The 27,500-nt window shown below is 44.7% G+C and overlaps 2 protein-coding genes across 4 annotated transcripts in view; one reads left to right on the top strand and one right to left on the bottom strand.

Annotated features, from left to right (window-relative positions):
- Nucleotides 1-25,727, top strand: part of LOC135261628 (serine/threonine-protein kinase 3-like) — a 27,325-nt gene extending 1,598 nt beyond the window's left edge. Inside the window, exons 4-12 of one of the 3 annotated variants that reach the window (XM_064348102.1) lie at nucleotides 1-80; nucleotides 2,693-2,857; nucleotides 3,437-3,604; nucleotides 4,550-4,687; nucleotides 5,401-5,535; nucleotides 6,000-6,192; nucleotides 6,890-6,948; nucleotides 8,513-8,688; nucleotides 23,904-24,044. The exon at nucleotides 1-80 is cut by the window's left edge and continues 35 nt beyond it. In XM_064348102.1, coding sequence (XP_064204172.1) covers nucleotides 1-80; nucleotides 2,693-2,857; nucleotides 3,437-3,604; nucleotides 4,550-4,687; nucleotides 5,401-5,535; nucleotides 6,000-6,192; nucleotides 6,890-6,948; nucleotides 8,513-8,688; nucleotides 23,904-23,907 — 1,118 coding nt within the window. In that variant the 3' untranslated portion in view covers nucleotides 23,908-24,044. Of the gene's footprint in view, nucleotides 81-2,692; nucleotides 2,858-3,436; nucleotides 3,605-4,549; nucleotides 4,688-5,400; nucleotides 5,536-5,999; nucleotides 6,193-6,889; nucleotides 6,949-8,512; nucleotides 8,689-23,903 lie in introns of all 3 variants that reach the window. The other 2 variants (XM_064348100.1, XM_064348101.1) reach the window with 2 other exon arrangements.
- Nucleotides 25,728-26,635: 908 nt separating this feature from the next.
- The window catches only part of LOC135261629 (potassium voltage-gated channel subfamily S member 2-like), a 3,611-nt gene continuing 2,746 nt past the window's right edge, over nucleotides 26,636-27,500 (bottom strand). Inside the window, exon 2 of the mRNA XM_064348103.1 lies at nucleotides 26,636-27,500. This exon is cut by the window's right edge and continues 1,868 nt beyond it. The gene's annotated coding sequence lies outside the window, so the exon portion shown is untranslated.

A 27,500-nucleotide genomic window follows, 5' to 3' on the forward strand; every position in this document is an offset into this window, starting at 1 on the left:
AGAATACAGACCTCTGGATAGTGATGGAATACTGTGGAGCAGGCTCTGTGTCCGACATCATCCGGCTACGGAACAAAACTGTGAGTGCATTGTGGGTAATGCAGGTTGTGTACAGTGACTTTTCGGGCATCATTTCATGCCCCATTGTGGCATTGGTTACATCCAACAGGTCTCCTCTGTGCATACTGGGGCCAGGAACATTCATCCTCTGTTTGTGTGAATGTTTGTGTCTGTGTCTGTGTTAAGGGGGAGTTTGTGTTAACAACCCAAATGACACCAAAACAACAGCTATGAGTAATCCTCTGGTCCCTCTGCCAAGTGTGTGTCAGAAAGCATTTGCCCCTTCCTGATTTTCGTTTTTCATTTAATCGATGAAATAATAATTTTAAAAATGTGTTTTGTGTTTACTCAGGTTCCCTTTGTCTAATATTACATTTGGAGTGGCATTAGCTCAGGAGGTAGCGCGGAGGTAGAGTTGTCGGTTCAATCCTGGCCTTCTGGGTGTGTCCTTGAGCAAGGCCCCAGTTGGTCCTGATTGGTGCCTTTCATGGGTGCCTTTCCCCCATTGGTGTGTGAGTGGGTGCGTGAATGGATGGATGAGAGGCCATTGTAAAGCGCTTTGTGCAGTAGTTTCTGGAAAATGCGCCATATAAATGCCATCCATTTGCCATTTAACATTTTATCTAAAGATCTGAAAGTGTGACATTCCAAGTGACAAATATGCAATAATAGAGGGCCTCGGTGTCAGTTTCAGGCCTCTTGCCCTGGATTGCCAAGATTATTATAGATGTGCTACTAAAATTAAAAGGATTGACTGTGACATTAAGCCATATCGTTTTAACGCTGTGTTCAGTGGCCAGATTTCTCATTTAACTGTAAGGAAAATGCTTTTTGCAAAAGAGGTAAATTTGTTTATTTGACTTGCCAAACCATATTCAAAACTTTCAAAACAAGACTGTGCTATGGTTGTTGCTCACAATGTAGGAAGTAGTGTATTTTCATTAATTCATTCGTAAGTCACAACAAAGATCTTCATCGAGGTACACTTTTGAAAACATACAGATTTCTGTCATATGTGTGTGCAATTGAGGCATTACTCCGGTGTGGCACTATTGTAATGAGCTCAATGAACCAGGAAAGAACGCTAAGCTACTGTATTGTATGCGTGGAGTGCATGATCAGACATTGCTCTGAGTTTGCTGCTTTCAGACAGGTAGCCTAATTCTTGTTTTCTTTCGCACTCAAGCACGTATAATATTTTCAAAAACGTTTCCTAAATTATATCAGTGTAATGTTTTTGACTGCTGATATGGTCCGTACAATAAGCAGTTTTTTATAAAGAGAGTTCGCAAGGAGGAACAGGTAATATATGGTCACCATCTGATCATTACTGGCCATTAAACAGTATAATTAACATTACTAACGAGATGTGGTAAATTTGATCGTGTGATCACGATTAATGTACCACCTCTGCCTCATTTTGAGCCCGGAGAAACCCTGTATGCAGATGTAACAGAAACAGTAAGGAAGGGGTTGTGTACATTAAAATTCAGAAGGAACTTTGCTTTTTTATAATACAGATATTGCTGATACCCTGAAGCTACTTTGTTGTGGGCTTTACCGGAGAAGAGATTACCAATATGCCTACAACCATATCTAACATACACAAAATTTAGCTACTGAACTCCAGGTCCTGTGGGCCGCAGTGTCTGCTGGTATTTGTTACAACCCTGCACTACACCACCTGATTTCACAAATTATTTTACCTTCTTGGTTCAGGAAGAAAATTTTCATAAATGAAATCAGGTGGTACAGTGCATGGCTGGAGCAAAAACCTGCAGGATCCTAGAGTTGAGCAGCCCCGATTTTGAGGATATTGAGATAAAAGAAAAATGAATTAATAATAAGGTAGCACACCCTGATGGCATGTATCCAATAGTATGCAAAGAACTAGGAGAGATCATAGAAAGCACTGGAATACCAGATGGCTGGAAGCAAAGTATAATAATAATACCAACTACCAATCTGGGAAACTACAGGGCTTCACATTTGCACACTTGCAAAGTGCAGAAATCTATCATTATGGACAAGTAAGAAAAACCTCATGGGTAGCCAAGGGTTTTTTGTGTGCAGGAAATAGTCTTGCCTGAGGGATCTCCTGGACATCTTTAAGGGCATTGTTATGAGTTGAAGTAGGCTTATGATATATATCTCAGTTTCTGAAAAGCATTTGAAAAAGTTGTCCAAATGAAGTCAGCTGGACTGACAGGCCTTATTCCAGAGTGCTTTATAAATTGCCTGCTGGGTAGAGCTGAGTAATTGTTGGACGGATCTCATCTGAGCAAAGGGCTGTGGGACGTGGAGTCCACAGATCAGTGCTTAAACCTCTGCTTTGCCTTGTTTGTATAAATGATCTTGATAGAGACATTAGTAGGAAAGTGACATTTACAGATGATTAAACACTTGAGGCTTCAGCAAACAGTCTAGAATCAAGTTATGCCAGAAGAATAAACCACAATCCATAATTGGGCAAGAAACCTGGTATATGACATTCAATGTATGTGAATAAGTTCTACATGGGTAATATCGTGGAGGCAGATACTTTGGGGTATTGAAGTCCAGGCTTGATACAGTGATGGATACTGTCTTGTAGGTTAATTGTGAGCATTTGTATTCTCTTCCTCTCACGCAGCTCACCGAGGACGAGATTGCAACAATCCTCAAATCAACATTGAAGGGCCTGGAGTATCTGCATTTTATGAGGAAAATCCACAGAGACATCAAAGCTGGGAACATCCTTCTTAACACGGAAGGCCATGCTAAGCTGGCAGATTTCGGAGTGGCTGGACAGCTCACGGTGAGCTTGTACCATGAATAACTCTGTTTCTTCAAACGAAAGTGTCAGTGTAACACAGTGGATGGGCGTTATCTTGCTGGTTTTTAAGCATTTATTGAGTGGGATTATTGCATTGCGCATGACTTGGTTGCTAAGCATGTTTTTAGCATAATTTAAGAAATTTCCAGAGAGATACATGGTCTTCAAAACTAACCTAGCAGAGAGAGTATTTATGTGCAATTTGTGTAATTGTCGCATTATTATTAGGCAAACTTGTCCTTAAAGTTTACTATAAAATATAAAAAATAAGTAGACTTAAAAGTAAAAAGACTGTTACTCACATGCCTTCTGTTCTATATTTAAGGTACTTCTACACAATTTTACTGACCACTTTAAATGGTTTTACAATCGCACAGTTAACAACGAGCCATTAAAAACAGTTAACAATTAAGAATAGATTTTGGTTTTCCAGCTACTAAAGGAACACTTGTACACACAACTGATAGCTTTGTGCACTGTGGGTTCATAGTGAGTCAAGTCAAGTTTAACCCATTTGTGTCAGGACCATCTCTTACACTGCCTCTCTCTCGCCCCCTGCAGGACACCATGGCCAAACGCAACACCGTGATCGGCACGCCCTTCTGGATGGCCCCGGAGGTCATTCAGGAGATCGGGTACAACTGCGTGGCAGATATATGGTCCCTGGGCATCTCCTCCATTGAGATGGCGGAGGGGAAGCCCCCATATGCCGACATACACCCCATGAGGGTGAGTCCCACACTGGGCTCTGCTGCCACCCAAATTCTGACACTCAAACAGGCCCAGGCCTGTAGATCATATTCATACACTACTGTGCGAGGCTGAGTAAAACAAAAAAGAGAGTATCAGCACTGGCCAACAAACACAGATAGCAGCATTTGTTTTGTTTAAAGAAATAATGGCTGCATTTGAAATTCAGTTATACAGTAGAAATTACTTTTCACTGGAATCACTATTGTTAAATAAAACGTTCTTTTAGAGGAAATACAGAGTGTATATCTTGTTCATTCTGTCCTCTGTAACTCCTGCTGTGCTGCTGAAAAGCTCACAGCTCCTCTCTCTTGGCTCTCACAGTCATTCTCTGAAGTAAACACTAAAGATTTATTGCACTCTCCAAATTCTCTCTCCTGCCAAAAGACACTGGCAAGCGCTTTCTTAACCTTGAGAATTGATCCGTTTTTAGAGTGAAAAACCAGCCTAATGGAATGTATTTTTGTTAAATGGTGTACTTGGTGCTGGGATAATGTTGTTTGTGCATTTTGCTTTACATCTTTCGACTAATAAGTCATTATGCATTATGTTTGGTCAGTCAGCATACTTGCTGTGCATCTCAACACTGATAGCCAGCATTTGCATCGCTCCTTAATGGAAGCAGTGGGGCTTTATATGAAATATTTGTACCAATTGCAGAACTCTTCTATCTGAGATGGCTGGTTTTACAGAGAAGGTTAGGAAGCCGTTGCCAAAACACACGCGGCTTTCAAGTTTCCCTGGGCTGCTCCACAGGGAATTTCAGTGAGCTCTTTGGGCTGGAGACACAGTATCTCCTGGCTCATACTGAATTAATCACCAGGTTTCTTGGCCCATTGATGCCTTGAGCTCACAAAACGACGTTGCAAATTCTCTGTACTTCTTGTGACTCACATGTATCTCTCATGGGTTTTTCTCCTACAGGCTATTTTCATGATTCCCACGAACCCCCCGCCGACCTTCCGGAAGCCTGAGCAGTGGACCGACGAGTTCACAGATTTTGTGAAGAAATGCCTGGTGAAGAACCCAGAGCAGAGAGCTACAGCCACGCAGCTGTTACAGGTGTGTCAGAAAGTCACACAGACGCAAACGCACGTACACTGACGCACACAGACGCACACACACGTACACTGACGCACACAGACGCACACACACGCACGCTTAAACACACAGATGCACACGCACTCACCCTTAAGCGCACAGACACCCTTACAAACGTGTACACACAGACACGAATGCACACGGGTTAGCATAAGCATACTCACACCCGTGCATGACATGCAGACACATGCACTCAGCTACCCAGGGTGCAAATACATGACAGGCTCTGCTGTTCTGGGCTTGCAGTGTACATAAAATAACTGATAAATAAAAAGAGTTTTGCTAGATTCCTTTTTATCTTGTCACTGCCGAGTGGAAGGCCCGTTTTCAGGATAATAAATAGCTAGCTGGGCAGATTCCATTATCCTGGGCATGCTGTGTGCCAAAAAGGTAATCAGACCGTCTGTAACACATATATAGGGACCCAGTTTTATCTGAATGTTGGTTGTGCTGTAAATGAAGGGCACACTTGGTGTAAATGAAGGGCACACTTGGTGTAAATGAAGGGCGCACTTGCTGTAAATGAAGGGCACACTTGCTGTAAATGAAGGGCGCACTTGCTGTAAATGAAGGGCACACTTGCGGTTTCAGCAGCTCGTCACACACGCTCCATACTGGTGAGTCTACGTCCTGGAGGGTGTGTGTGCAGACTGACCCATGCCTCTCTCTGCCAGCATTCCTTCATCAAGGACGCCAAGCCGGTGTCCCTTCTGCGGGACCTCATCACCGGCGCCATGGAAATTAAAACCAAGCGGCACCAGGAGCAGCAGAGGGAGCTGATGGAGGAAGAGGAGGACGAAGAGAACTCAGTGGGTACCGGGCTGTTTCCCGTGGCTCGGTCACTCCCTCTGTCAGACAGAGTAGCTTCTCCAGGTTTCCTCCAGCGGTCTGTGCAGCTTAACTGAAACGCGGGCTTCTGCAATGCCTAAGCCCTCTGTTTGCTGAGATGTATCAAAGATGTTTGTAAATGACTTTGTGGATCACACGGTTGTTTCGCTGACTTCTGAGCGGTGCTTTGTGATGCGTTTACCGCAGGAAGTGTGGAGGGAGTGAAGCTGGTGTGTAGTGAATTTAGACTGCGTGAGCCTCATTTTAAAATGGTTGTGCCGGCTTGCTCGCTTTTGGGCACGGTGTGTCACATGTGTGTGCGTGTGCTCGCCTGTGTGTGCATGCACAAGCGTGTGAGTGTGCGTGTACGTGCGTGTGTACGTGCGTGTGTGTGCGTGCGCGTGTGTGTGAGAGCGATGGTGACAGTTACCTTCTCTTGCGACAGCAGGACGAGGAGGTGGAGGTGGACTCCCACACCATGGTGAAGACGAGCTCGAGCGCCAGCACAATGCGGGCGTCGGGCACCATGAGCGACGGGGGCCAGACCATGATCGAGCACAGCAGCGCCGTGCTGGAGTCCCACCTGGGCACCATGGTCATCAACAGCGACGAGGAGGAGGAAGACAGCACCATGAAGAGTGAGTTAGCACAGGCCCCAGCATCTCCCCTGCAGCCATGCTCAGCATTCTGTTTAACACATCCAACCAGGCAATCAGGGTATCTGCTGCCTCTGTTGCCTTGTGTAAGCTACGCGACTTTCGAAATCCTAACAAAATCCTAACGACCGAGAGGATCTCACTTTTAATGACCGTCTCTTTAAAAATTCACTGGTATTTCCGTCCTTGGAATGCTCACACTACACGCATAGTCACTGACTATGGCCACAGGGGGACACACATTGTACCAGCTTTGCCTAAAGGCTTGTGATAAAATTAAATCAGTTTGATACTCTCATGAGAGTCGCGAACTAGCTTAAAAGTGGATCAGGAGAGCTTCAGTTGACTCTCTGTCCGCCACGCATTAAACAACCTTCAGAGGTGGGTACGCACAGCGATCGTGCAAAGACTGGGGATTTTCTCTAAATTTCTTAAGTTCTTGAAACCTGCAAAATCGTGACTAAAACTCCTGTAGTGTACGCTAGATATAAGACTTCAAGAGCCATCGCTGGCTTCAGCAAGACCAAAGAGTGTACTAGAGGCTTAGTTTCTGTGTGCTGTCAGGCTCCTGCCTCAAGGCCCTCAAAACTGGCTTTGCTGAAACAGGAATGGTATATTGCCAAAATCCTCATACTGGAGGCTTCATTCTCTTTCATGTAATGCATTTCTTGGCCACCAGGTGGGAGTGTTGTTTTGGCAGCTGCACTGAAGACTCCACCCACTTCTTTTTCCCCACAGGTAACTTTGATTCTGTTGCACTGGTGTTACAGAGCTCCAGTTGGGGAGGCTGGAAGCAATCATGCAGCAAGTTTGTTTATCTAAAGCTCCTAATGAGATGAAAAGTTCAGCTCCTGGTCTCCTAAGAAATTTCTTAATTAGCAGTCTTCATTAATTAACAGTGATTGTTTAGAGTTTTATGTCCAGGATATTTGCTGTTACAGTGATAATGTTTTAAGTGAATTTTGCTTTATCGCTTGGTATCACCCATAGTAGCAAAAAGCGTGCCCCCAAAATGAATAATTCCCTTTGAATCATAATTTCCAGTAATTTTCCTTTCATTTAAAGGAACAGATCAATGTAAATTGCATACATGCATACCCCACAGAAGGGGCTGAGTTTCAAAGGCTTTGGCTAGAGAGTAATGATATTGTGTCTTCATGGCCGGGAAATAAATTTACTCCACACTCGCATATTTAACGAAGAACAACAGACAGATATCGACAAGTACTTAGACCTGAGATTTCCATGAACGTGAACATTAAATAACGCTCTTGAATATAACAAGAGATTAGAGACCTTGTCTAGGACACAAGGAGCCGAGGATTCCGGGTAGCTCGTCGAGCCAAAGCGCCAGTCAGTGTTCCCCGCTGCGTGGGATGTAATTCCGATTCCGATAGTGCCAGCTGTGTTCAGCACTCCTGCGGGGCGTCGGATAGGCAGTTGGCAGTCCTGCAGCACAGTGATTGGCTGCCCTGCTGGGTGGGTTGGACTTTGGGCCGTGCGGATGCTGATTATGGCCAGTGGCCCCGGTGGGCAACATGTAATTGGCTGCAGTGCGCCTGGAGAGAGAGGAATCCCGTTTGACCCCTGGGAGCTCTTCTGGCCGACAGATTCCGTCTGTGGAAGCACGCGTTTCGGAGGATTCGTGTTCGTGTCGTGAATTAAGGCGGAGCTTGCGGCAGTGAGCTCATACGCGTGGACTGGGTGTTCCAAATTGGGGGAAACCAGCAGGTGGCTGCATGCCTTTCAAAGAATGTATGCGGTAGCGTTGTGGCCTCCTAAATGAATGGAGGATGTTAGAGTAACAAGGCAGATGTACAGTTACAGTGGGGCAGAACTGTATGGAGCTCATAGTGAAAGCTCTAAAAGTTCTGTAGAAGAACTAGTATAACAGCTTTTGGTTCTTGCTGTTAAGAGGCTTTATGTGCATTTATGGACAATATACAGTAGACACTGCCCTGGGTTTAGACTGTGAGTCAACAGTTCGTTGTTTTTTAAAATGACAACAATGAAAATAATGACAGAATCAGCATCAACAATAAAACATCAGTGACAGGGACAATTCTGAAAGCGGCAGTTGACGCCACCTTTACATCAGTGTTTCTACTGCAGCGGAACAACCACCTTTCTGCATCCTCCACCATATTCCATTATGAATAATGTGTTCTTGTTTTATAAAATGCATTAGGAATTGATCAGGTTTCTGCAAGTAATGTTTGTAATGAATTGTGCCTATCATAGCATGCATCATGGAAACTGCTCTCAAGCCAATTGTGGAATTGCTTCTTTTTTCCTCTTGTAGGAAACTCCAGCTCCCAGCAGGCTCTGCGTCCCTCCTTCATGGACTACTTTGACAAGCAGGGCTCCAAGAACAAAGTGCCTGATGACTGTCGCCAAAATAAGCAGGATCCATACCTCATCACCAAGAACGTGTTCCCTGACAACTGGAAGCTGCCCCAAGATGGAGATTTTGACTTTGTAAGTGCTGTGTTATTATTTGACGATTCCTGGTTTTTTGCTTTATGCTTACATCACTGCTTGTCTGTATTGTGTGTGTGTGTGTGTGCGTGCGTGCGTGCGTGCGTGCGTGCGTGTGAGTGCGTGTGTGTGTGTGCACGCGGATGTGAAAGAGTGTTCATGCATGCATTCTTCCATTTAATTCCTATTAAAGCTGTACTCAAACACGGTTGGTAATTTGTCAAAGTGAAATGTGAATTTCCTGGAAGATGTTCTCATCTTATGCTTGGTTGACTGGGACACATGTAATCACGCGTATCGCAGTTTCTCTCAGTGTAACTCATCTCCTGCAATCATACAAATCTACAGGAAACTTAAGCACTAAACACTAGCAAGGTAGCCAGGCCTGTCACCAACTGAATATGATGGACTGTCATAAGAGGCAGCCAGGGATGGTGCAGACCTGGAATTTTATAATCCTTTTTTCCCCCTTTTCTGCTAATTTCATATTTCATATTCCCAGTCTTTTTCATAGACAACACTTGCTTCAACTTCCAATATTGATTCAGACAAGCATATGCTCTCCACCAAATCATTCAGCTTCTGTTTGTTATCACACCACTGCATACAAGTTGGACTTGTAGACATGAGTTGGAGGAATACACTCGGGGCCTGATTTACTCAGACCTTTAGCACGTTCAAAACCTTTTAGCACCCCCCGCAAAACCAATAACATGGCCAGTGATTGGTCTTGGTATTTGTTTTGCACTAATCATTGGCCGTGCTATTAGTTTTGAGTGTGCTAAAAGGTTTTGCAGATGTTAAACGTCTTAGTAAATCAGGTCCTTAATGTGTAGCCGGACAGGCAGGGCTGCAGGCGCCCTCTCGGCCAGTGGAGGTCACTAGAGAGCGATGCGATGCTGTAATCCCAGCTGACTGAAGCTCTCCCTCCCTGGAGTACGCTAGCAACCAATTGTACATCGCCCTGCGGGGCTGCCGGCTCCAATCAGCGCTGCTACGGTCCAGATTGGAAATCATCCGAGGGCTCGTCCATGCGCTAAAAATGAACAGATGTGTAGCTAAGACAGCAGGGACATTTGTTCACAGGAGAAGCAAAATGATAAAACAAATGCGGAGCTGGAAGCGTTATTATAAAAATGCAGCCATCCTGCAAGGCACTGTGTGACTTCAGGTCGTTATTAAATCCTGGAATTTGAATGGCACCTGACACCTGTCTCACAGTCTGTCTGTCTGTCTGTCTGTCCTTTTTTCGGCAACCGCATAACCCTTCAGAGGAGAACGCAGGCAGACACAGGGAGCTTAGCAGGCACCGTGACGGGGTGCCAGTCCTTAGCTGGGAACGCTCACTAGGGGAGATTGCAGTTATTCCAGGCAGTCTGTCTTTGGGCTGCGGGAGGAAGCTTGCGTGGGCGCTGGGAGAGCGTTCTCACCAGGCAGGCTGATGCCGGAGCCACGAGGCGGCCACACTGCCCACAGAGCCTCCGCGCCACATCACATCACACTGGGGCCTCAGGCTGTCAGCCAAGTGAGGGCTGCTGCCATGTAGGTCACTCAGTCTCAGTTCAGTCTCAGCCCACTCCGAGGAGCCGTTCCCTTACTGTGACATCACAAGGGCTCGAAGCCTGCTCACCAGCAAAAGTAGTTCAGAATAAACTGTAAGAGAGTTCATAGGGTCCAGCAGGCAAAACGTGCTCTATTAGAGTTAAACATACTCTATCAGAGTTGATTTTACACTGAACATTTACTGTGAAACAGGTTCTCTGTCTGTACAGAGAGGGCAGAGAGTAAGTGATCCTATGCATAATGGGAGGGATCAGTAGTGGAATGCTCCATGTATTATAAGACTAAGCTAAAGAGACTGAAAACACCAGCCTGCAAGACGTAGCGCACTCAGACGTCATGATGTCCCAGGTCAATATCTACTTTGAATGACACATTAACCCCCAGCCACTTAATAGGATATTGGGCCACTATCTGTGGCCTGTACAGCCTGTATGGGCTGTGGCTCAGTTCTCCAGGGTCTTATGTTTAGCAGGAATAGGACACCACTGGTCTACTAGAAAGTTAGTCAGCTCTATGAAATTGGAAAACCCTGTCTCACGCTTGGCTTCAGACCTGGTAACGGAGAAGGCAGTGACATATGGATAACATTAGTGTCAGGGTCACAAAGCTTTTTGGCGCCATTAGACACCTGTCTGTGGACAGGGACATTGCCATCATGACACACCTCTCTAAATGTGTTTAAGATGTTCACTGCGTACCATTAAGTAATGATTGACATTGTCCTTGCCTTGAGAGAATGAGCGCACCAAACCATGCCTAGAAAATGTTCTCCCACACCATTAAGCGACTACTAGAACCCTTCACTCTTCAAACAGTTATTTTTATGTGCTTACATATGCAGTGTTAAAGTGCACACATTTTATGCTTGAAGTACATTCCTGCTGCAATTATATGTCCGCATTTTGCGCCTTCCCCATTGTAGCAAATAAAGATATAGAGAATTACAATATTTCAACCTAAAAACAAGTGCGGAGCTTAGAGATTAGATGTAACAATATGTACACCATTCTGAGTTACTGACATCATTGTATGTGTCCTTGTCTTCCCTACTTTGTGTTTCCCTTAAATCACCAGCAAGCCCAGTTTCTAAAAATAGGAATTATTTGGAAACGGACTGTAGAATTGCTGGGGGCATTTCACAGCAGAGAAACCCAAATGTATCCGTGAAATATCTCAGAACACCATATTGACAGCATGCTTTCTGCAGAGCCAGTGCTCGATGAAAAGCCTCTCTGTTACTAGGCGAGACCGTGACCTGTGGGGCCTACCTTCCTAAGGATCACATTTTACTTTATCACAGAGTCTTTTCATCAGTGACTGCGGGGTTTTTCTTATTTGTGATGTCATTTGGGTATTTAACCATCGGTGCAGATCTTTCAGTTAATTGAAACCTCCACAAGTGATATCAGACGGATAAACAGTCTTGACTCTGTTCTTGATGTTTTAATGAAGATGTCAATGTTAAGAGAATGCTATTGAGTGTTGAGAGCCTTGCGTTTGGTTAATGGTGTGTGATTTTTCTGAGTGTGGGCACCTGTGTTTCTGCAGCTGCCCACAGCAAAGCCTCCTGCTTTTCCTGAGCGTGACTCTGTGTGAGTAGCTGCTTTGTTTGAGGGAGGCACTAGGTGTAATTTACTTGGCTTCTTGTGCATTATTCATACTATCCTGCTATTCTGGCAGCTACTGCTTTTGTAATGCCCTCCTATTCTGACATCCACTTGTCTTGCGATTCCCTGCTATTCTGGCTGTCACTTCTCTTTTATACAATGGCTTGGCTGAATACTCGATTCTGATCCAAGGGTGTGCATTCATTGGGACACCTCTGCCTTTTAACAGTTCTAAAATCAACGCAGTTTAAATGGCAACATTCTTTCAAATTTGAATTAACGTTACATCCCCTCCTCTTTTCAATGGCAAATTTCACAATTAATGGCAATGTCGAATTCAACTTTAATTGATAAAATAGTGCATAGTAGGCTAGCATACTATGCACTACTGACATATGTAGGGGCGAGTTGGTAGAAAAGTTTTTGTTCATTTACTCTGAATATATTTAGCCTAGCACTATGAAATTTTACTTCAAACAGCTTTGACATATCAGTAGTCATTGCTTTTTGCGGCGGCGTCCATAGATGAATTGAGTCGGATACAATTTAAACCAAAGTACACGCAGTCCAATTTAACATTCACTTGGAGCATCTAGAAGATGATGCTATGTCAATACAGAAAGCAAATTAGCTCAGCACATTTAACACTGAACTTACTTAAAAAGATAAACATGTTGATGAGTACAATTAATTTCTTTACAAATATTAAACCATTTAAATGACTATGGTCTCCCCTGAAGTAGATGGTTTTCAACATCATATTGTTTCCCTAATCTTCAAATCTGAAGCCCTCTCCATGTCATCCCTGGGTGCCAACGCTTTCATTTTCTCTTTAGATGGCATTCTGTAAACGTAACCGCAAAAAAACATTGTTTGTTACAGCAACTCGGAGGCGGTATAATTGTAGCAGCTGTTACATTTATACAGACGGGAACATCATGTTTTTTTTGGTCACATAGCAAAATTTCCTGCTAATATTCACTCAGAAAGCTACTCTAACTTTTCAAGGAGAGATGACTGTTTACAATTATGTATGATTTGATGTATTGTAAATAAAAAGAATGCCTTATATCCAAACTTCCAGGACAGATTTTCATTCAGCACGCTCAAAAAACATGAACGTTGTCGAATTGCTCCATTATATTGGCACGCAGTAGAGGACTGAATTGTGAGTGTACAAATCTGACATGGCTACTGTAGCAGCAGTGTTCAAAAAGTTATTTATCGTGTTACATGTATGATGCGACTCTCCCCTAAATACTTCTATAAATAATTCAGTGATTTTGTCTGACACATGATGTGTTGTTATTTTTCTTATAGGCTTTTTATAAGCAATATGATGTAATTTGTGGTCGCTTTTAAAAAGGTTTTGGTCACTTCACGTAGTGTAGGGTATGCAAATTTTAATGTGAATAGCGCAATGTAGCGAATTGCACAAGATGGCAGACCATTTTAAAAAGCAAGACAGAGGGAGGTAAATTTGATTGAGTTACGGTTTCATGCAAAACTGGTGCTAATTGTACGGTATAAAAACAAGAAGGAACTAGTTTTCCCCTGATATAATCATGGTTTTCTTAGAATCAGAGTTTTGCTCGTACATTATTATTCCTCACGTAATGCCCTGCTGTTCTGGCAGCCGCTGCTCCCGCGATGCCCCGCCCGTTTTCACGTGCCTCACATGTCTCACCTCTGCCATGTGTGCATCACATCTTCCTCTGACAAACTTTATCACACCTCCATTTTCTGTATGCTTTTTCCACACTTGGTTCCTTTGTTCGGCGAGGCTACGTCTGTTTCCAGCCCGTTCAGCGGTCTCTCACTGAAACTCCTGTTTGCTTTTACACGCCGTGCCCATATGTTGAATTCGGTTTAATTTGCTTTATCTTTTATTTGAGGATGAAAGAAATTGAAAATAGACTCAGCATGCAGTCGCAATTAGATTCTGTTTGAACTGCCCTGGGTCTTTGGTAGGGTATGAATAGGTTTTTAGATAAGCTGAAAATACGGAATGTTGACTAAGTACCGGAAGACACCAGTGCACGGGTCTTTATGGCAAGCTCTAAAGAAATACTGTCTGCAGCTCTGCTATGTCTTGCTGTGGGAAATGTTGTTTGTCTGTTTTCCTGAGATTAAGACTCATCCAGCTGTGAATGAGAGTATGGCAGAGAGTGGGGAAGTGTCTCCTGCTATTAATACCAATGAGAGAGAGGGAGAGCAAGAGAGAGTGAGAGAGTCACACATTCAGGCAGTGCATCAACAGCTGTATGAAGAGCACGGTGTGGTGTTTAGCTAGCAGCCGATTAATGTCAGCAGCCAGCAATTCATTTTCCGCGACATTACCGATCACCCCCCCCCCCCCCCAAAAGGTCCCCAAATTCCTGCGGGATCGTTCTGTAAACACGGCATATTGATGAAGGCCCGTGACGATTGATAGATTAAAATCAGCCGCATTGTTTCCCCTCAGCCCATTCGTTTCCCTACACATATTTTTTTGTGTAGCCTTTTCCCTGATTTCTCCGTGGACAGTGCATTTCACCCTGCAGTTTGAGTCCCGGGCTCCTGCCATAGAGTTAAAAAAAACTACTGCCTTCATGCACAGATACGCCGCGGGGCCGCTGACCTATTTTGATACAGCTTACGGGAACGGCCCCGAAATCTAAAATTCCATCTCCAGTGTTTAAGGCCTGTCAGTGAGGACAGCTGTGTTACAGCCTGTTCCAGCAGCCGGTGAACCACGGCTCCGGGCCACACGATGGGCTGCGCGGCACACTCTCAGATCGACGGACCGGACGGCCTGTAAGCGAGCGGCATTTTTTCACGGTCAGACGCGCATAAGAAGACGGGAGACGTGGAGATTAAAAGAGAAGTTTCCGTACGCAGCCCTGAACGTAGAACGCATTACCGAGACTCGCAGGGATAGATTCTCGTCCTCTTCACCCTCTGTGGAGCACGTGCCATTAGCTGGGGTGCGAGGACGTCGTTTTCGACTGTAATGGTGGGAAAAGGCTCTCAGTGTTAATGGTGTCTGTGCGCGCGTGTGTGTGTGTCTGTGTGTGTGTGTGTCTGTGCGCGCGTCTCATTTTCATGCCATTTTAGTCTCTGCTGTCTGTGCTCAGAGATGTGAAGTCTTTTTCTTTTCTTTTTTTTTGACAGTTCTGAGGTCTGGGAAATTCACAGATCAAAACCCGATTAGGGTCTCCAGTGTCCAGGAGACACACACAATAAAATGATGAAATTCCATGCAATACTTTTTACCAAGGGTAGGGGGCACTGTCACAAAACTGTGAGACACTGCTATTGCTCAATTAATATTCCCCAGCATCATCTCTGACCATCTCTTGAAAGACGGTGTCAACGTGAGCACACTATGTGCCATAAAGAAAGATGTCAGTTTAGAATGAAGCATCCTGAAGCCTGCAGAGAATAGCAGGATGGTTAAGAGTGTTTTTGCACCTTTTTCACAGAGCTGCGCTACTACATGCGCTGAGAAGTAATCAGACCCACGGTGGCCGGGTGTCATTTTCTCTGATGCAGACATACGTACAGTGAGCACCATAATTCATTGGACAGTGGCACATCTTTTTGTTATTTTCGTTCTGTACTCTGGCACTTTGAGTTTGCAAGGATACAATGACAACGAGGTTGAAGTGCAGACTGTCAGCTTCAATTTGAGGGTGTTTTCATCCATATCGGATGAACCGTTTCACTGTCCAATGAGTTATGGTGCTCACTGTAGCTCTGGGCTCTAGATCTGTACCTGTTGACCGTATAGAGGATGTGAAGGGAAGGAGCGGCTCTGATGAAGACTGAAGGCGGTATTAGGCGGAGCGAGGCCCTGAGCGGAGCCCAGCCGAGCGCGAGGCGGACGGGGGGGCCCTCGCTCCCGCTGTGCTCCGCCGAGCGGCTCTGTGACCGGTGTTCAGACGAGCCCGCGTCGGGCGCTCCTCATTGTGAACCCGGACGCGTTCAGGCGGAGTTACTCACGCGTGCTCACTCGCCGCTCCGCATGGGCGGGAAAACTGGGTGTCTTCCTCCTGCCCTTGGGAGGAGACTCAGTGGTCGAATATGGAAAAATGCACCAGACAAGACGCCTGCATTTCCATTCAGTTCCTGTTCTTGTCACTGTTCAAACACGGCGCAGTCAGTCTCTTTGAAATAAAGTACCATAGAAGAAGACCAGGTTCCAGCAAATATGTGATTTCAGCAAGTTCAATATAGGCCTCCACTGAAAAGCTGGTGTTCCTAGAGCTTGCTCCTTTCATTTGTTTTCCAGATGCCCTTGTCTGGGCACAATTTACCCAGCTAACATTGTAGGCTACATATTATCCGTTTATACAGGTTGGCAAGGAATAATCAGTCCAGGAAAAGTACCTTACTCAAGGGTAACTCAGCCATTCCCAAACCAGGATTAAACCTGAATCACTCTTGTTAGGATGAGTGTTCGAACCGCAGCTCACAGTAAAGTTGGCCTACTGTGACAAAAACTGTGCCAACTGCGGCTTTACAGCTCAGCTACGGCCATCTTAAAACATCGCTCTCCCCTGGTCTGAGATTTACTGAGTAAACCGGCAGGGGGAAACGAACCCAACCTCTGCCTGTCTTTTCCTGTTTACTGAGTTACGCCGGTTTCCTGCTGGAGAAATAACTGCTTACTTTGTGATATAAGGAGATACAGCGCTGTGTGGACAGAGAAAGCTGCTGTGTACACAGGACTGGCTGCAATGCATCATGGCTGAGTGTGAGCCAGGTCAGAGCCCCGTGGGACTGTAGTGCAGGTGGTGCAGAGTCTACTGTGACTTATGTGGTCAGCAGAAAGGGCTTTGGCTGGATGAGAGCCTCCAGTGCAGCCTGGAGGAAGTAATGGGTCTGAGGTTTCAGACAGACAAGAGCATCTGCAGCTGAGTGTGTTTACCTCTAAGTGTTCGTTATCAATTTAAAAAAGCGTTTACATTTTTGTAAATGTTAAGACTACGAGTGCTATCTGTTAATTGAATTAAGAGTGTTCATAAATCATCCTCAAATGCCCTCTTTAATTTATCCCCAATTTAAAAGAGGGTAATTCACCCCATGGCTGAAGTTAAGGCTGAAGTTAATGTGTAAGTGTTTCCACGTACTGGACTACGAACGGAGCAAAAAGATAACATGCATTGTTGTTGCTGGATCAGTGATTCCCAATGCACTGCGGTATTCCTTTTGATTTCCTTTGAATCCGTTTTTTCATTTATATTTATATATTCATTATTGTACCTCAATTTGATTTTTAATTTCAAGCGCTGCATTTCAGCGACCCTTCTGTTTCTGACATCTGGAGTTCTGGAAGGCGTTGTTGCCGTCATACTGATTACCCAGCCTCAAGATCTGCCAGAGACACGTATCCATTTAATACAGATGATTTAAAGTGTAATTCAAGTGTTCAAAGGAACACAGCGTAATGCGTACGAAATAATCTGCTGGTTGATTGGCAGGAGCCCTTTTCCGCACAAACCACAACTCACCAGGATATTGACCGTCTTTAATGCCTTGGACTGTGTGCAGCGTAGTGAAGTGTCGTTGTGACAGACACGCCTGCCACAGGCCACCGAAGTGGCTTTTCTTGGGGCCCTCCAGCACAGAGACACAGGGAGAAGATGTTAAAACAGTCCACGTTTATTTGCAAGGGTCGGCAAGATGTTATAGCCGAGGAGCAGATGTTAACACACTGTCATGACAGAGAGGCTCCCCTGTGTGGGTGGGGATGGCAGATTTAACCTGTGCGCAGTGATTACCTCACTACGCACAGGTGCAGCCACTCCTGTTCCTGGGTCCAATTAGCCTGGCCAATCATCTAATTATTAACCAATTATCCAATTGGCCAGGTCTAATTAGCTTGACCCAGGCAGGTGTGGCTGCTTAAACCAGCCATCCCCACACCACATACCCCCAACGCCAAACTGAGGCCAGGGAGAATCCCTGGCCGAAGCCTACTCCCCCCCCCAGCACTCCAACCAAGCGAGAAAAAAAAAACGAAACAAAAAAAACCAAGCGCCCTTAACACTTTAAGGGCCCCAGAACAGTCCAGTGCACAGCCGTGACCCTCCCCCGGATGATGAAGCAGCCCTCCCCCCTCCTCCCTCTCGGAGCGCGGGGATTCCTGGGCTGCTCAGCTGGTTGGTGGGGATGTCACCGGCTTGGGCTGTTCCAGGGGCTGTGGTGGGGTGGCTGGGCTGGTGGGCTGGCTGGGCTGGCTTCCTTGTGGCGCTGGGGACCAGGAACCCTTGCAGGTGTGGTGGCCGCCAGTCGGCTCTGCTGGCAGGCGGCTGCAGGCTTATCCCCTCATGGGCTCCGGGCAAACCAACCAGGCCAAAACAAAGAACGAAAAACAACCAAACGGACGAGAAAGGAAGCAAAACGGCGCGGCCACCGCTCGTGCGCCGCCCGTGGCTGACCCGCCTTCCCGGCCAAGTCCAGCTCACGGCGCGACCACCTCTCGTGCACCGCCCGTCGCTGACCTGCCTCCTCGGCCAGGTGCAGCTCCTCAGCGTCCCAGCTGAGGATTGCCTCCTTCCCCTCCCTGGTCATCTTCCGCTCCCCATTCTCGGCCCGGAGGATCCGCCCGAAGCCCTGTCGGGAACACCTCAGCCGCCCCTCGTCCAGTGTGCTTCCTGGCTGGCCCTCCTGTGCCTCTTTGCTGTGCCGGAGAAGCCCCACGTTGGGCGCCACTGTGACAGACACGCCTGCCACAGGCCACCGAAGTGGCTTTTCTTGGGGCCCTCCAGCACAGAGACACAGGGAGAAGATGTTAAAACAGTCCACGTTTATTTGCAAGGGTCGGCAAGATGTTATAGCCGAGGAGCAGATGTTAACACACTGTCATGACAGAGAGGCTCCCCTGTGTGGGTGGGGATGGCAGATTTAACCTGTGCGCAGTGATTACCTCACTACGCACAGGTGCAGCCACTCCTGTTCCTGGGTCCAATTAGCCTGGCCAATCATCTAATTATTAACCAATTATCCAATTGGCCAGGTCTAATTAGCTTGACCCAGGCAGGTGTGGCTGCTTAAACCAGCCATCCCCACACCACAGTCGTGTAGCCATTTTGGTTCTGTGTTAGGGTCTGCTTGGTCACAGCTATCCTCTCTGGATCTCTCCTGGTGGTAAACATCAGTGTTACCCGGAGAATCCCTCAGTTTTCTGCCAAACTGTAATGGTTTTTGTCTAACAGGCAGACTTTATGTTCTGTTTCATGGCTTCATTTGGCATACATAAGTGTGTTATTTAAGCCTGTTAGGGCTAATAAAGCCTATTTCCTTTGAACATAGAGTTTTCTGTGAGGGCTCGTAACTTCTCTAAGCCATTAGCTTTTGAACAGCTCATTGGATGTTTCTTACATACCATTTCCAAGTTTCATTTTCCAACGAACAGAATAATATTATGTTTATAATTGGAGGGGTTTGATCGGACAATAAAGATTTGGCCATGTTTGAAGGGGTAAATTAATGCTTTTTCAAATGCCTCACAATATTGCCTTTGAAAGTGAGGCTTTCAAAGGCCAGGCATGTTTGTTACTATAGTGACAAAGTGTCATAGAAAGATGACATGTCTTGAGTAGGCTGTGCCGAGCAAATTTTATAAATATTATTTTATGATTTTTATAGAAATCTGTCAAGTAATCCCCACCACAGTGATCACTACAAGATATTTAACATAATGTTTACACAATACTTCTGGTATACATAAGAATCTACTGAGATATTTTGTCAGATATCTAGTCTTAGATTATCTTTTTGAGAGACAGGCAATATGATTTGATCTGGCACTTTTGTGTCATTTGTGATTGAGTGGCGTGCTCTGTTTGACCGTAGGAATGCTTTCTCTCCGTCCATCTCTGCTCCCCTCCTCAAACATCAAAGGAACGTCCTCGGGCAATTAAGAGTCACGCAGAGGAACCGATTCCCCCTCTCCTTGGCATAAAAAGGTGCCCTGAAATGTTCTCTCCTTTGAAAATTGTATTGCTTTATTACTTGAAGACAGCACGCCATAATTATTAAGGGTCAGAGACTCAACCAAGACACAAAGATCATGTTTTTTTTTATTTTAGGTTTGAATGCAATCTGTCATTTAATTGGAATCATTGATTGAAAATCTTAATGTCTAATTAGATAATGGCCCTTGAGGTCTGATAGCTGAAATCTACATTTTTAGAAACAACTCTAGTGGAAAATTTTAACTTTGATCTTGGTTTCCTTGGGACTACTTGGGAAGAACAAGCTGTGGTTTTGCACTTTCTTTCATTCCTTTCTTTTGTGACTATAACTTGTCTATGTCTGCAACATTAGTTTTTTTTTTAAGATGGTCAACCTTCATCTTTAGATTAGACATTGCATACTTGTAGGTTAATAAATCACTTAATTTTAATCTGGTTGCGAGTTGTACATTTTGATAAAGGTTGATCCAACAGGTTCCTCTGCCAATCAGCAAATTCGGCGATTTGATTGATAATTGATATCTTCGATAATAATTAACAAATGAAATCAAAAAAATGTATTTTACATGTTGGATAAGTGAGAGGTTTAACTGTTGATGCACTTGTGTTTGGTATTCATAGTGCCAGAGAATAAATTAGGGTGTTAGCAGTTAAAACTGCTGGATTCAGAAAATTAAATATATTTTACTTAATCCTCACTTCTCCAACAATATGAAGTAAAAAAAATTTAATTTGTGTTTAATTTAATCTGAAAGACCGCTCATCACATTACCCACCTTTCCTCAAAGCTAGTGATGGTATTGTGTAGGCATACGTAAACAAGAATATATTAGAAGACAGTTTCATTCAGCGAGTGATACTCAGGCGAGTGAGATTTGTGCTAATCATGTACCTGTATTCAAAATGCCATTTTTAGGTGTATAATGCAAAACAACTGTCAACCAAATCACTGTATCTGATCCACTGATCCTCACTGTTTGTATGCCGAACAGTTTCTTGAGTTTCACCAGAATATTTTTGATATGATATGATATCCATAGTCAAAATAATGAAAATCCTGTAACTACACGTGCCTCTTTCATAATTTCTCCCAATGTTGCATTAGCTACTCCTGGCCAGGTGATTTTTTCTCTAGTCCACATGCTCTCTGTTTGTGTCCTGCAGGTTGATGTTGTAGGCTTTTCCAGGGGACACGAAATAGCTGCTAGTTCTTGGGAGAACAGGACTGGAATAATGAAAGCGTACTGCATGCAAGTTCTGCATTCTAAAATTTGGATTTAAGGCACATATTGCATGTTTACTTTGATGTAAACAGTCTAGATTCAGGTGGATTAACTAATATGTATGACACATTTTTTATGGTATAAACCCGCCTTATTCCAAAACTGTCGTTAACGGTCATATTCTTGTGTGTGTTATGGGACTTCATCGCTGAGTTTAAATTTTAAACGACGTGTGATGGGTGACATGAAAAGGTGCCATTGTAATGCAGTCGCCATGGCTGTGCTTTAAAAGGTTCTTCAGAAGGTGAGACTGAATGACCCTCAGACATGTTCTACAAATTGGACGTCACTGTTGATCGTGCAAACTGAGTAAATTGACTTTGGAGAGCAGTCATTTACGTACACGAGGCAGGGCTTGCATTGTCTGACCTGGGGTCAGGGTCTGGACTAAACTTACAGCTCAGTCTTTTATAGGGAGATTGGTCTGTGATATATGTATATCATTCCACTCTTTCCATGTTTTTTTTGTGCCTGGTTAAGTACTTCTGTGAATTTTTAAAACTATTTTTAATTTTTTTGATGTTTTATTGTACCATATTTAAAACTGATAGTGTGCTCTCACAACTAACTAGCCGTGCCCTGCACAGGTGAGGCGCATTGTAATGAATTACCACTACCGCTAGCGTATAAAAACTTTGGCCTGTAGTGTCGCACCTGATGCTCTGACGAAGGCTTCACACCGAACGTGTTAGCCGCGGCCTAAAATAAAAGGTGTCTATGAAGTGACGTCTCTTAAATTTGGTGTGCTGCCATTTCCATAACTTTATACTGTGTTGTTTTTTTTTCACTGATTGGTTTTTCCATGGCAGAGCACCCAGCCAGTAGGCATTGTGTGGAAGCATACCTGTTATCAATATTTAATTAGAATCCTTCTGTCTGTCTGTCTATCCCCATGTCTGTCTGTCCATCTCCCTCTGTATCTGCTAGAGTTGCTGGGAGGGACCAGTGGCACCCTCTCCCAGTAGTTAATAGCCTATTTAAAACTGTTTCTCTCATCTAGTCCTCTGGCTTCAGTTCTGGGTATAACCTCATACATCTGACCTTGCTAATGAAAATAGCTAACCTACTTTAATGAAACATCCTGAGACGAAAGCACTGATGCCGATTTTTATGAAGTTAGAGATACCATACGCACATCTCAAATTGAAGGGCACATTATGGATGTATTTTTCTGGATTGGTTTAAGACGTTTGTAACTGTTATTTTTAGCTTTTTTGTTGTTGAAGCTGTTCCAAAGTCCAAGGAATATTGGATATGAACAGAGTAGCACCTTCAACAGGTATTTAGACCTTGTAAGGCAGTTTTAGTCATTTCTTTGTTGTGAAAAAATATTCTATTTCGTTTTATTAAACCTTTATTTAACCTGGGAATATCTTGATGATGAAATATATTTGTCAGAAACATGAACGTTAAAGACAACACAATATTTACAGACTGTACACGGTATATACCAGTGTTGAAATTCTTTCCAAAAAACAGCAGGCCTGTCAGAGGTGTAAGCATTTGGCATGTTTCTGAAGTCACTGAGTCATAAGCTCTGGTTGCTTATAATTCGTAAATTGATTTTGCACTACAATGCATCCAGAGCGTTAAGAGAGCCTTTGGGAGCCTGCCAGTTCAGAGTTTGCGGAGGGGAGAGGGTTTCTCGAGTGCTTTGCTAGCGAAGCCGCACCTTCAGCCTGCGCTTAATCACATCGCCTGATTGGCTCCCCTGCCAGAAGAGTCTGAGCGCGTGCAGTAGTTTGTGAGGAGGCACCCTTGACCTTCTCGTCCCCGTGTGTCTCCGGGCGCTCCACCCTGGAGAGGTGCGCACAGGTCCGCGGGAGGGAGGAGGAAGAGCGGAAACGTTTGAGTGGAGAGGCCTTCCTCCCGCCGCGCGTTAACGGACGGCGCTACGCGGCGGCGGCTCTGCCTTTCGCCTGGAGACCGCGCCGCGCGGCGCTGGGGCCTGGAGGGTTGCGTCATTTCTTTCCTCATCACCCAGTTGCGTGTTCAGGAAGTGGCGGGGAGCTTTGCTCTTTCTGCCTGTTTCTCAGAGGGGAGGAAGGGTGGGAGGGGTAATGGTGCATTTCGGTGCGGAACAGCACTGAATAAGCGTTCCATCCCTGGAGCGGGAATAAATGTCATAAACATATTTTGTGTCGCTGTTAAAAATATTTGTCTTTACCTCTGAAAGGCTACTGTGCTGGGGGATTTGTATATCGTGAGCCTGCCACCCTAAAGTTTGCACCACACACCTCACCAAAGCCATGCGTTTTAGCAGCTACCTGCAGCCGTTGAGATATGCTCCATGAAAAAGTCAGCTTCTGCCTTCGTGTGTGGGGGTCCTCCATTCCGTTTCATACCTTTCCTAAAACGGAAGAGGCTCAGGAGCACTCCCTCTCTGTGCTGTATGCCCCGCGAGGCTTCTTTCCCTGCCACCAGCGGGGAAGCCGCTCTTGGCTAGAGGCACACAGACCTCTGTGCTGTCTCCTAATCAAGGTGTGTGTGTTTGCTTTAGGATTCTGCCTTTCTTAATCACAGAGGACACAGTGATTGTGTCCTCCGTGATTAGGCAGCACACATTCATCAGCGCTATGCAAATGGGGAGCGACTTCCACTCTCTGCAGCCGGCCTGGTCCATTTTAATACGCGTAACCCAGAATCCGTCTTTGTTCTAGCCTGATCGCTTGGGGACTCTGAGAACACTGTGCAGCGTGGCAGTCTGGCTTTAGAGACGGGGATGAAGGTGTTTGCAGACCCGTAACGGTGGCATGTCTGTGTGTGTGTGTGTGTGTGTTTGTGTGTGTGTGACGCAGCTGAGGAACCTGGGTCTGGAGGAGCTGCAGCTCCGTCTGAGCGCGCTGGACCCCATGATGGAGCGCGAGATCGAGGAGCTCCGACAGCGCTACACCGCCAAGAGGCAGTCCATCCTGGACGCCATAGACGCCAAGAAGCGCCGGCAGCAGAACTTCTGAGAGTTCCACGGGGGCCCTGTCCAGCAACCTCCCCCCCCCGCCCTCTGCAGAGGGGACAGGTCTCAGAAAGAGGAGGGGCTTCTGTTCATTCATACAGACCACACCCTCTGTGGGACACGCCCCTCTGACCTGATCTGCTACGTCTGACCAATCACAGGTGTGCTTCCTTTCCCCCTGGAGGCTACTGTCTGAACCCCACCTCCCTTCCCCCAGCAGAAAGTTCTAGTGGAAAGCAACTCTCACCCCCCCCCCCCCCCCTCTCCAGAAGATAGGTTGCACTGTCAGGGTCTAAATGATAATAATGATAGTGCTGATACAGAGAATGTCAGTGTGGAACTGAAAAGCTCTGTAGAGGTATAAGTTAATGAGACACGTTCAGCCCTGTTCCTTTTATCATCATCATCGTGTGTAATTGATTTCTCCCTCATCTTTAATGAGATTTCTCAGGCGTGAAAGTGGTCGCTCAACCCCAGGCAGTAAAGCAGACGGTACTGCAGTGCCCCGTGAGTCTGACTACCTTTCAGAACCACCTGTTTTCTCCTGGGTCTGTTCAAGGCTGCGATACCTACGGGGAAAAGGCCTGCAGGGTGACGTGTGATTGGCCGTAGCGTCACACAGGGGAGGGGTCATGTCCTCAGAATTTCGCTGGTCTCATTGTGATGTAATGACTCCTCCCATCAGTCAGACACCTGTGATTTGCCTGCCCCAGCTGCGCGGTCCTCTGGTACTGTAGCTGCGATAGTTTAGCTGGTGCAGCACAGGGAAGAAGCAGTTTGGTGTATACTGCTGGTAGATTTTGTAGGATGTGCATGCTAGCAGTAGTGCGGTGGGCATAAGGTTGCAAATGGACATTCCAAATTTGAGAGGCTAATGTGGGGAGAAGTCCCTGAAATATTTACATTAGATATGAGCTGCTGTATGTAACACATGCAACAGTTACCCTTAGAATCACAGCATTACTCACAGCCACCATATTTGGAAATGTTCCGTTTCGGAAGCCAATTCGTCTTGTTAGCACCTTCGTGGGCCCAGGGTTTTTCAGAAAATGCATTTTTTGTTTCTTGTGTAGGAGCTTTTCATTAACTTGCACATTACAGTTGCTGAAAAGCATGACCTGTATGCACTGTCTCGAAAGGTTTTCAAATGTATGCTTATATCTGATCATTTTGTTCCATCCTATAACGGGTCATTTAGTCCACTGGCCATCACTGACCCGTGTTTTAAAGCATTTTGTTTGCACTTGATGTCATTCCGCAAAGTGCTAATGGCTCCTGATTCCTAACCCCACTCCAACCACCTATCGCTATACTGAAAACAGTCTTCAGTGTTATTCAAGTGTAAAATAGTGCCTTCAAGGATAATATCTTTTGAGAGCCTTTAAATGGTCTGCCACAGTGTTTTTTGTCTTCTCTATAGACTTGTAAAATCAAGTCATTCATTTGAGCAATGTAACCAGAATTTCCATATCATTTAACAAGAGTGCTTGTTTCATTGTCTTGATTTTTATACTGTATTTTCTTCTGCTATATTTCACAGTGTCCTTTAATTTGCTTGGCTAATTTTAAGATTCAAAAAAAAAAATTTGCCTCCAGGTGATGATGATTTATAGTAATACAGCAACAAAACGAATTATCCGAATTCACAGCTTTTGCTGTTTTCTTTTTTTTTTTAAAGCTGGATAAAATTGGAGTAAGTTGAAAGGCAGGGTGATTGTAACTAGTCATCTTCTGTATTGCGTTAATGCATCTCTTCTTCTGAATAGTACCTGTTGTACCTGCAGCGCTTTAGCACATAGATTAGCACCACTGAAACAAACCTGTCTCAACTTCTTCTGCTCAAATAAAGTATATGGCCACTGAACTCACAATATGCTCTGGCTCCAAGTCCGGAGGATATTGTCCAGGCATTGTCTTAGTCCAGAGAGACATGCTAGATAATAGCATGTGAAGGAGAAATGGACTCTCGCTACAGATAGGAAATTAAAAAATCAGTCTCAATCTCCCGAGTGCAACTTGCTAAACTTCACAATATTCATGATTCACTTCTCGCATGGTGCCAGTTCTGCCCTTGGGATAATTTTATTTTAATTTTTGATGCTGCTTTTGGTTTTCAAATCAAACATCCTGGGACTTTTCGTAGAGGCTTCCGCACAGAGACAAGTGATGACCAAATATCCTACCCTTGCGACAGGTCTGTAACTTAGCATTGTGTGAGGGGCTTAATAATTTCACCCATAGGAGCTGATGAAAGTTTTTTCCGCTCCCAGATGAAGTTCATTAGCCTTTTTTTGTACTGAAAGCCATTTGGCAGTGGAAAGGGAGGAGGAGGCATGAGTTCTGGCTCAAGGACTCACACATGTTCTGCACTCATTACAAGGACTGCAGCACCAGAGGGGGACATCAGAGACTGCATTGTGTTGCCAGCACCATTAGCAGAGTGTTATTATTGCCATTCCTTCTTTGTTTGACAATGAACTCTGAAATCTTTTTTTATGCTATGGATACCATGAATTGTGGAGCTATATAACATGTAGTGCATATTACACTGCTGAGGATGAAGGCTATTCTGATGCATTTCACTTGCCAAAAATGTTTTATTGTTTATTATGTTCCAGAGAATACAGTTCCATTTTCCATTTCTTAAACCTGCTAATGACTTGGTGCAGACATGACAGGTTTTAGATTGGCAGTTATTACTGCACAGCAATTGATGTTGAGAAGCCTGGCTGCCTAAGAGTTTATAGCACTCCTCATTTGTGTGCTAATTTTGATTTGCTATACATAAACAAGCTTTGTAAATATTTGAAATGAATACGACCTCTTATTGAAAACACTAACTTATTTTTCAGGTGTATTTTCCGACAAAACAATAAATACCTCTGCATTAAACGTGCCGCTGAGTGTTTTTTGGAACTGTCAGAAAAACCAGTGATGTACTGACTTACAAGTAACAACCCCGATAACTAAAAACTGTTTGGCACACGGGGATCTTAAGTGGGTCTGTAAGTCTAGTGGGTGTATCAGGGAACCAGGCTAGTAACACTCAATAATAAATTTCATGTATTAAAAGGTCTGCAGAAATGCTCTTCCTTTTCGTAATACATATAATATATACATATATATACACACACACATACAGTATATATACTGCAAATCTGCAAACAATGAGTATAATCCACCTCCTGACAACTTCATGTACAGTACTTCTTGAAATTATTTCTGTTATCTTGCCTTCAGACGATTTCCTGTCACGGAGACGTCTCTTTGATAAACATTCTTGATTTTAGTTCTTGCCAAGACTTAAAATATATTTCACATAATAAATGCTTGTATCATTTGCCAAATAATTTGTTTTAATTGTTTTTACATTTGTTTGTCACAAGAACACAGATGTATATCGAAACTTTCATGAAGTGAACACGTGAATACATTTGAGTGG

The sequence above is a fragment of the Anguilla rostrata genome, chromosome 8 (assembly GCF_018555375.3).
Source record: "Anguilla rostrata isolate EN2019 chromosome 8, ASM1855537v3, whole genome shotgun sequence".
In the NCBI taxonomy this organism is placed as follows: Eukaryota; Metazoa; Chordata; class Actinopteri; order Anguilliformes; family Anguillidae; genus Anguilla; species Anguilla rostrata.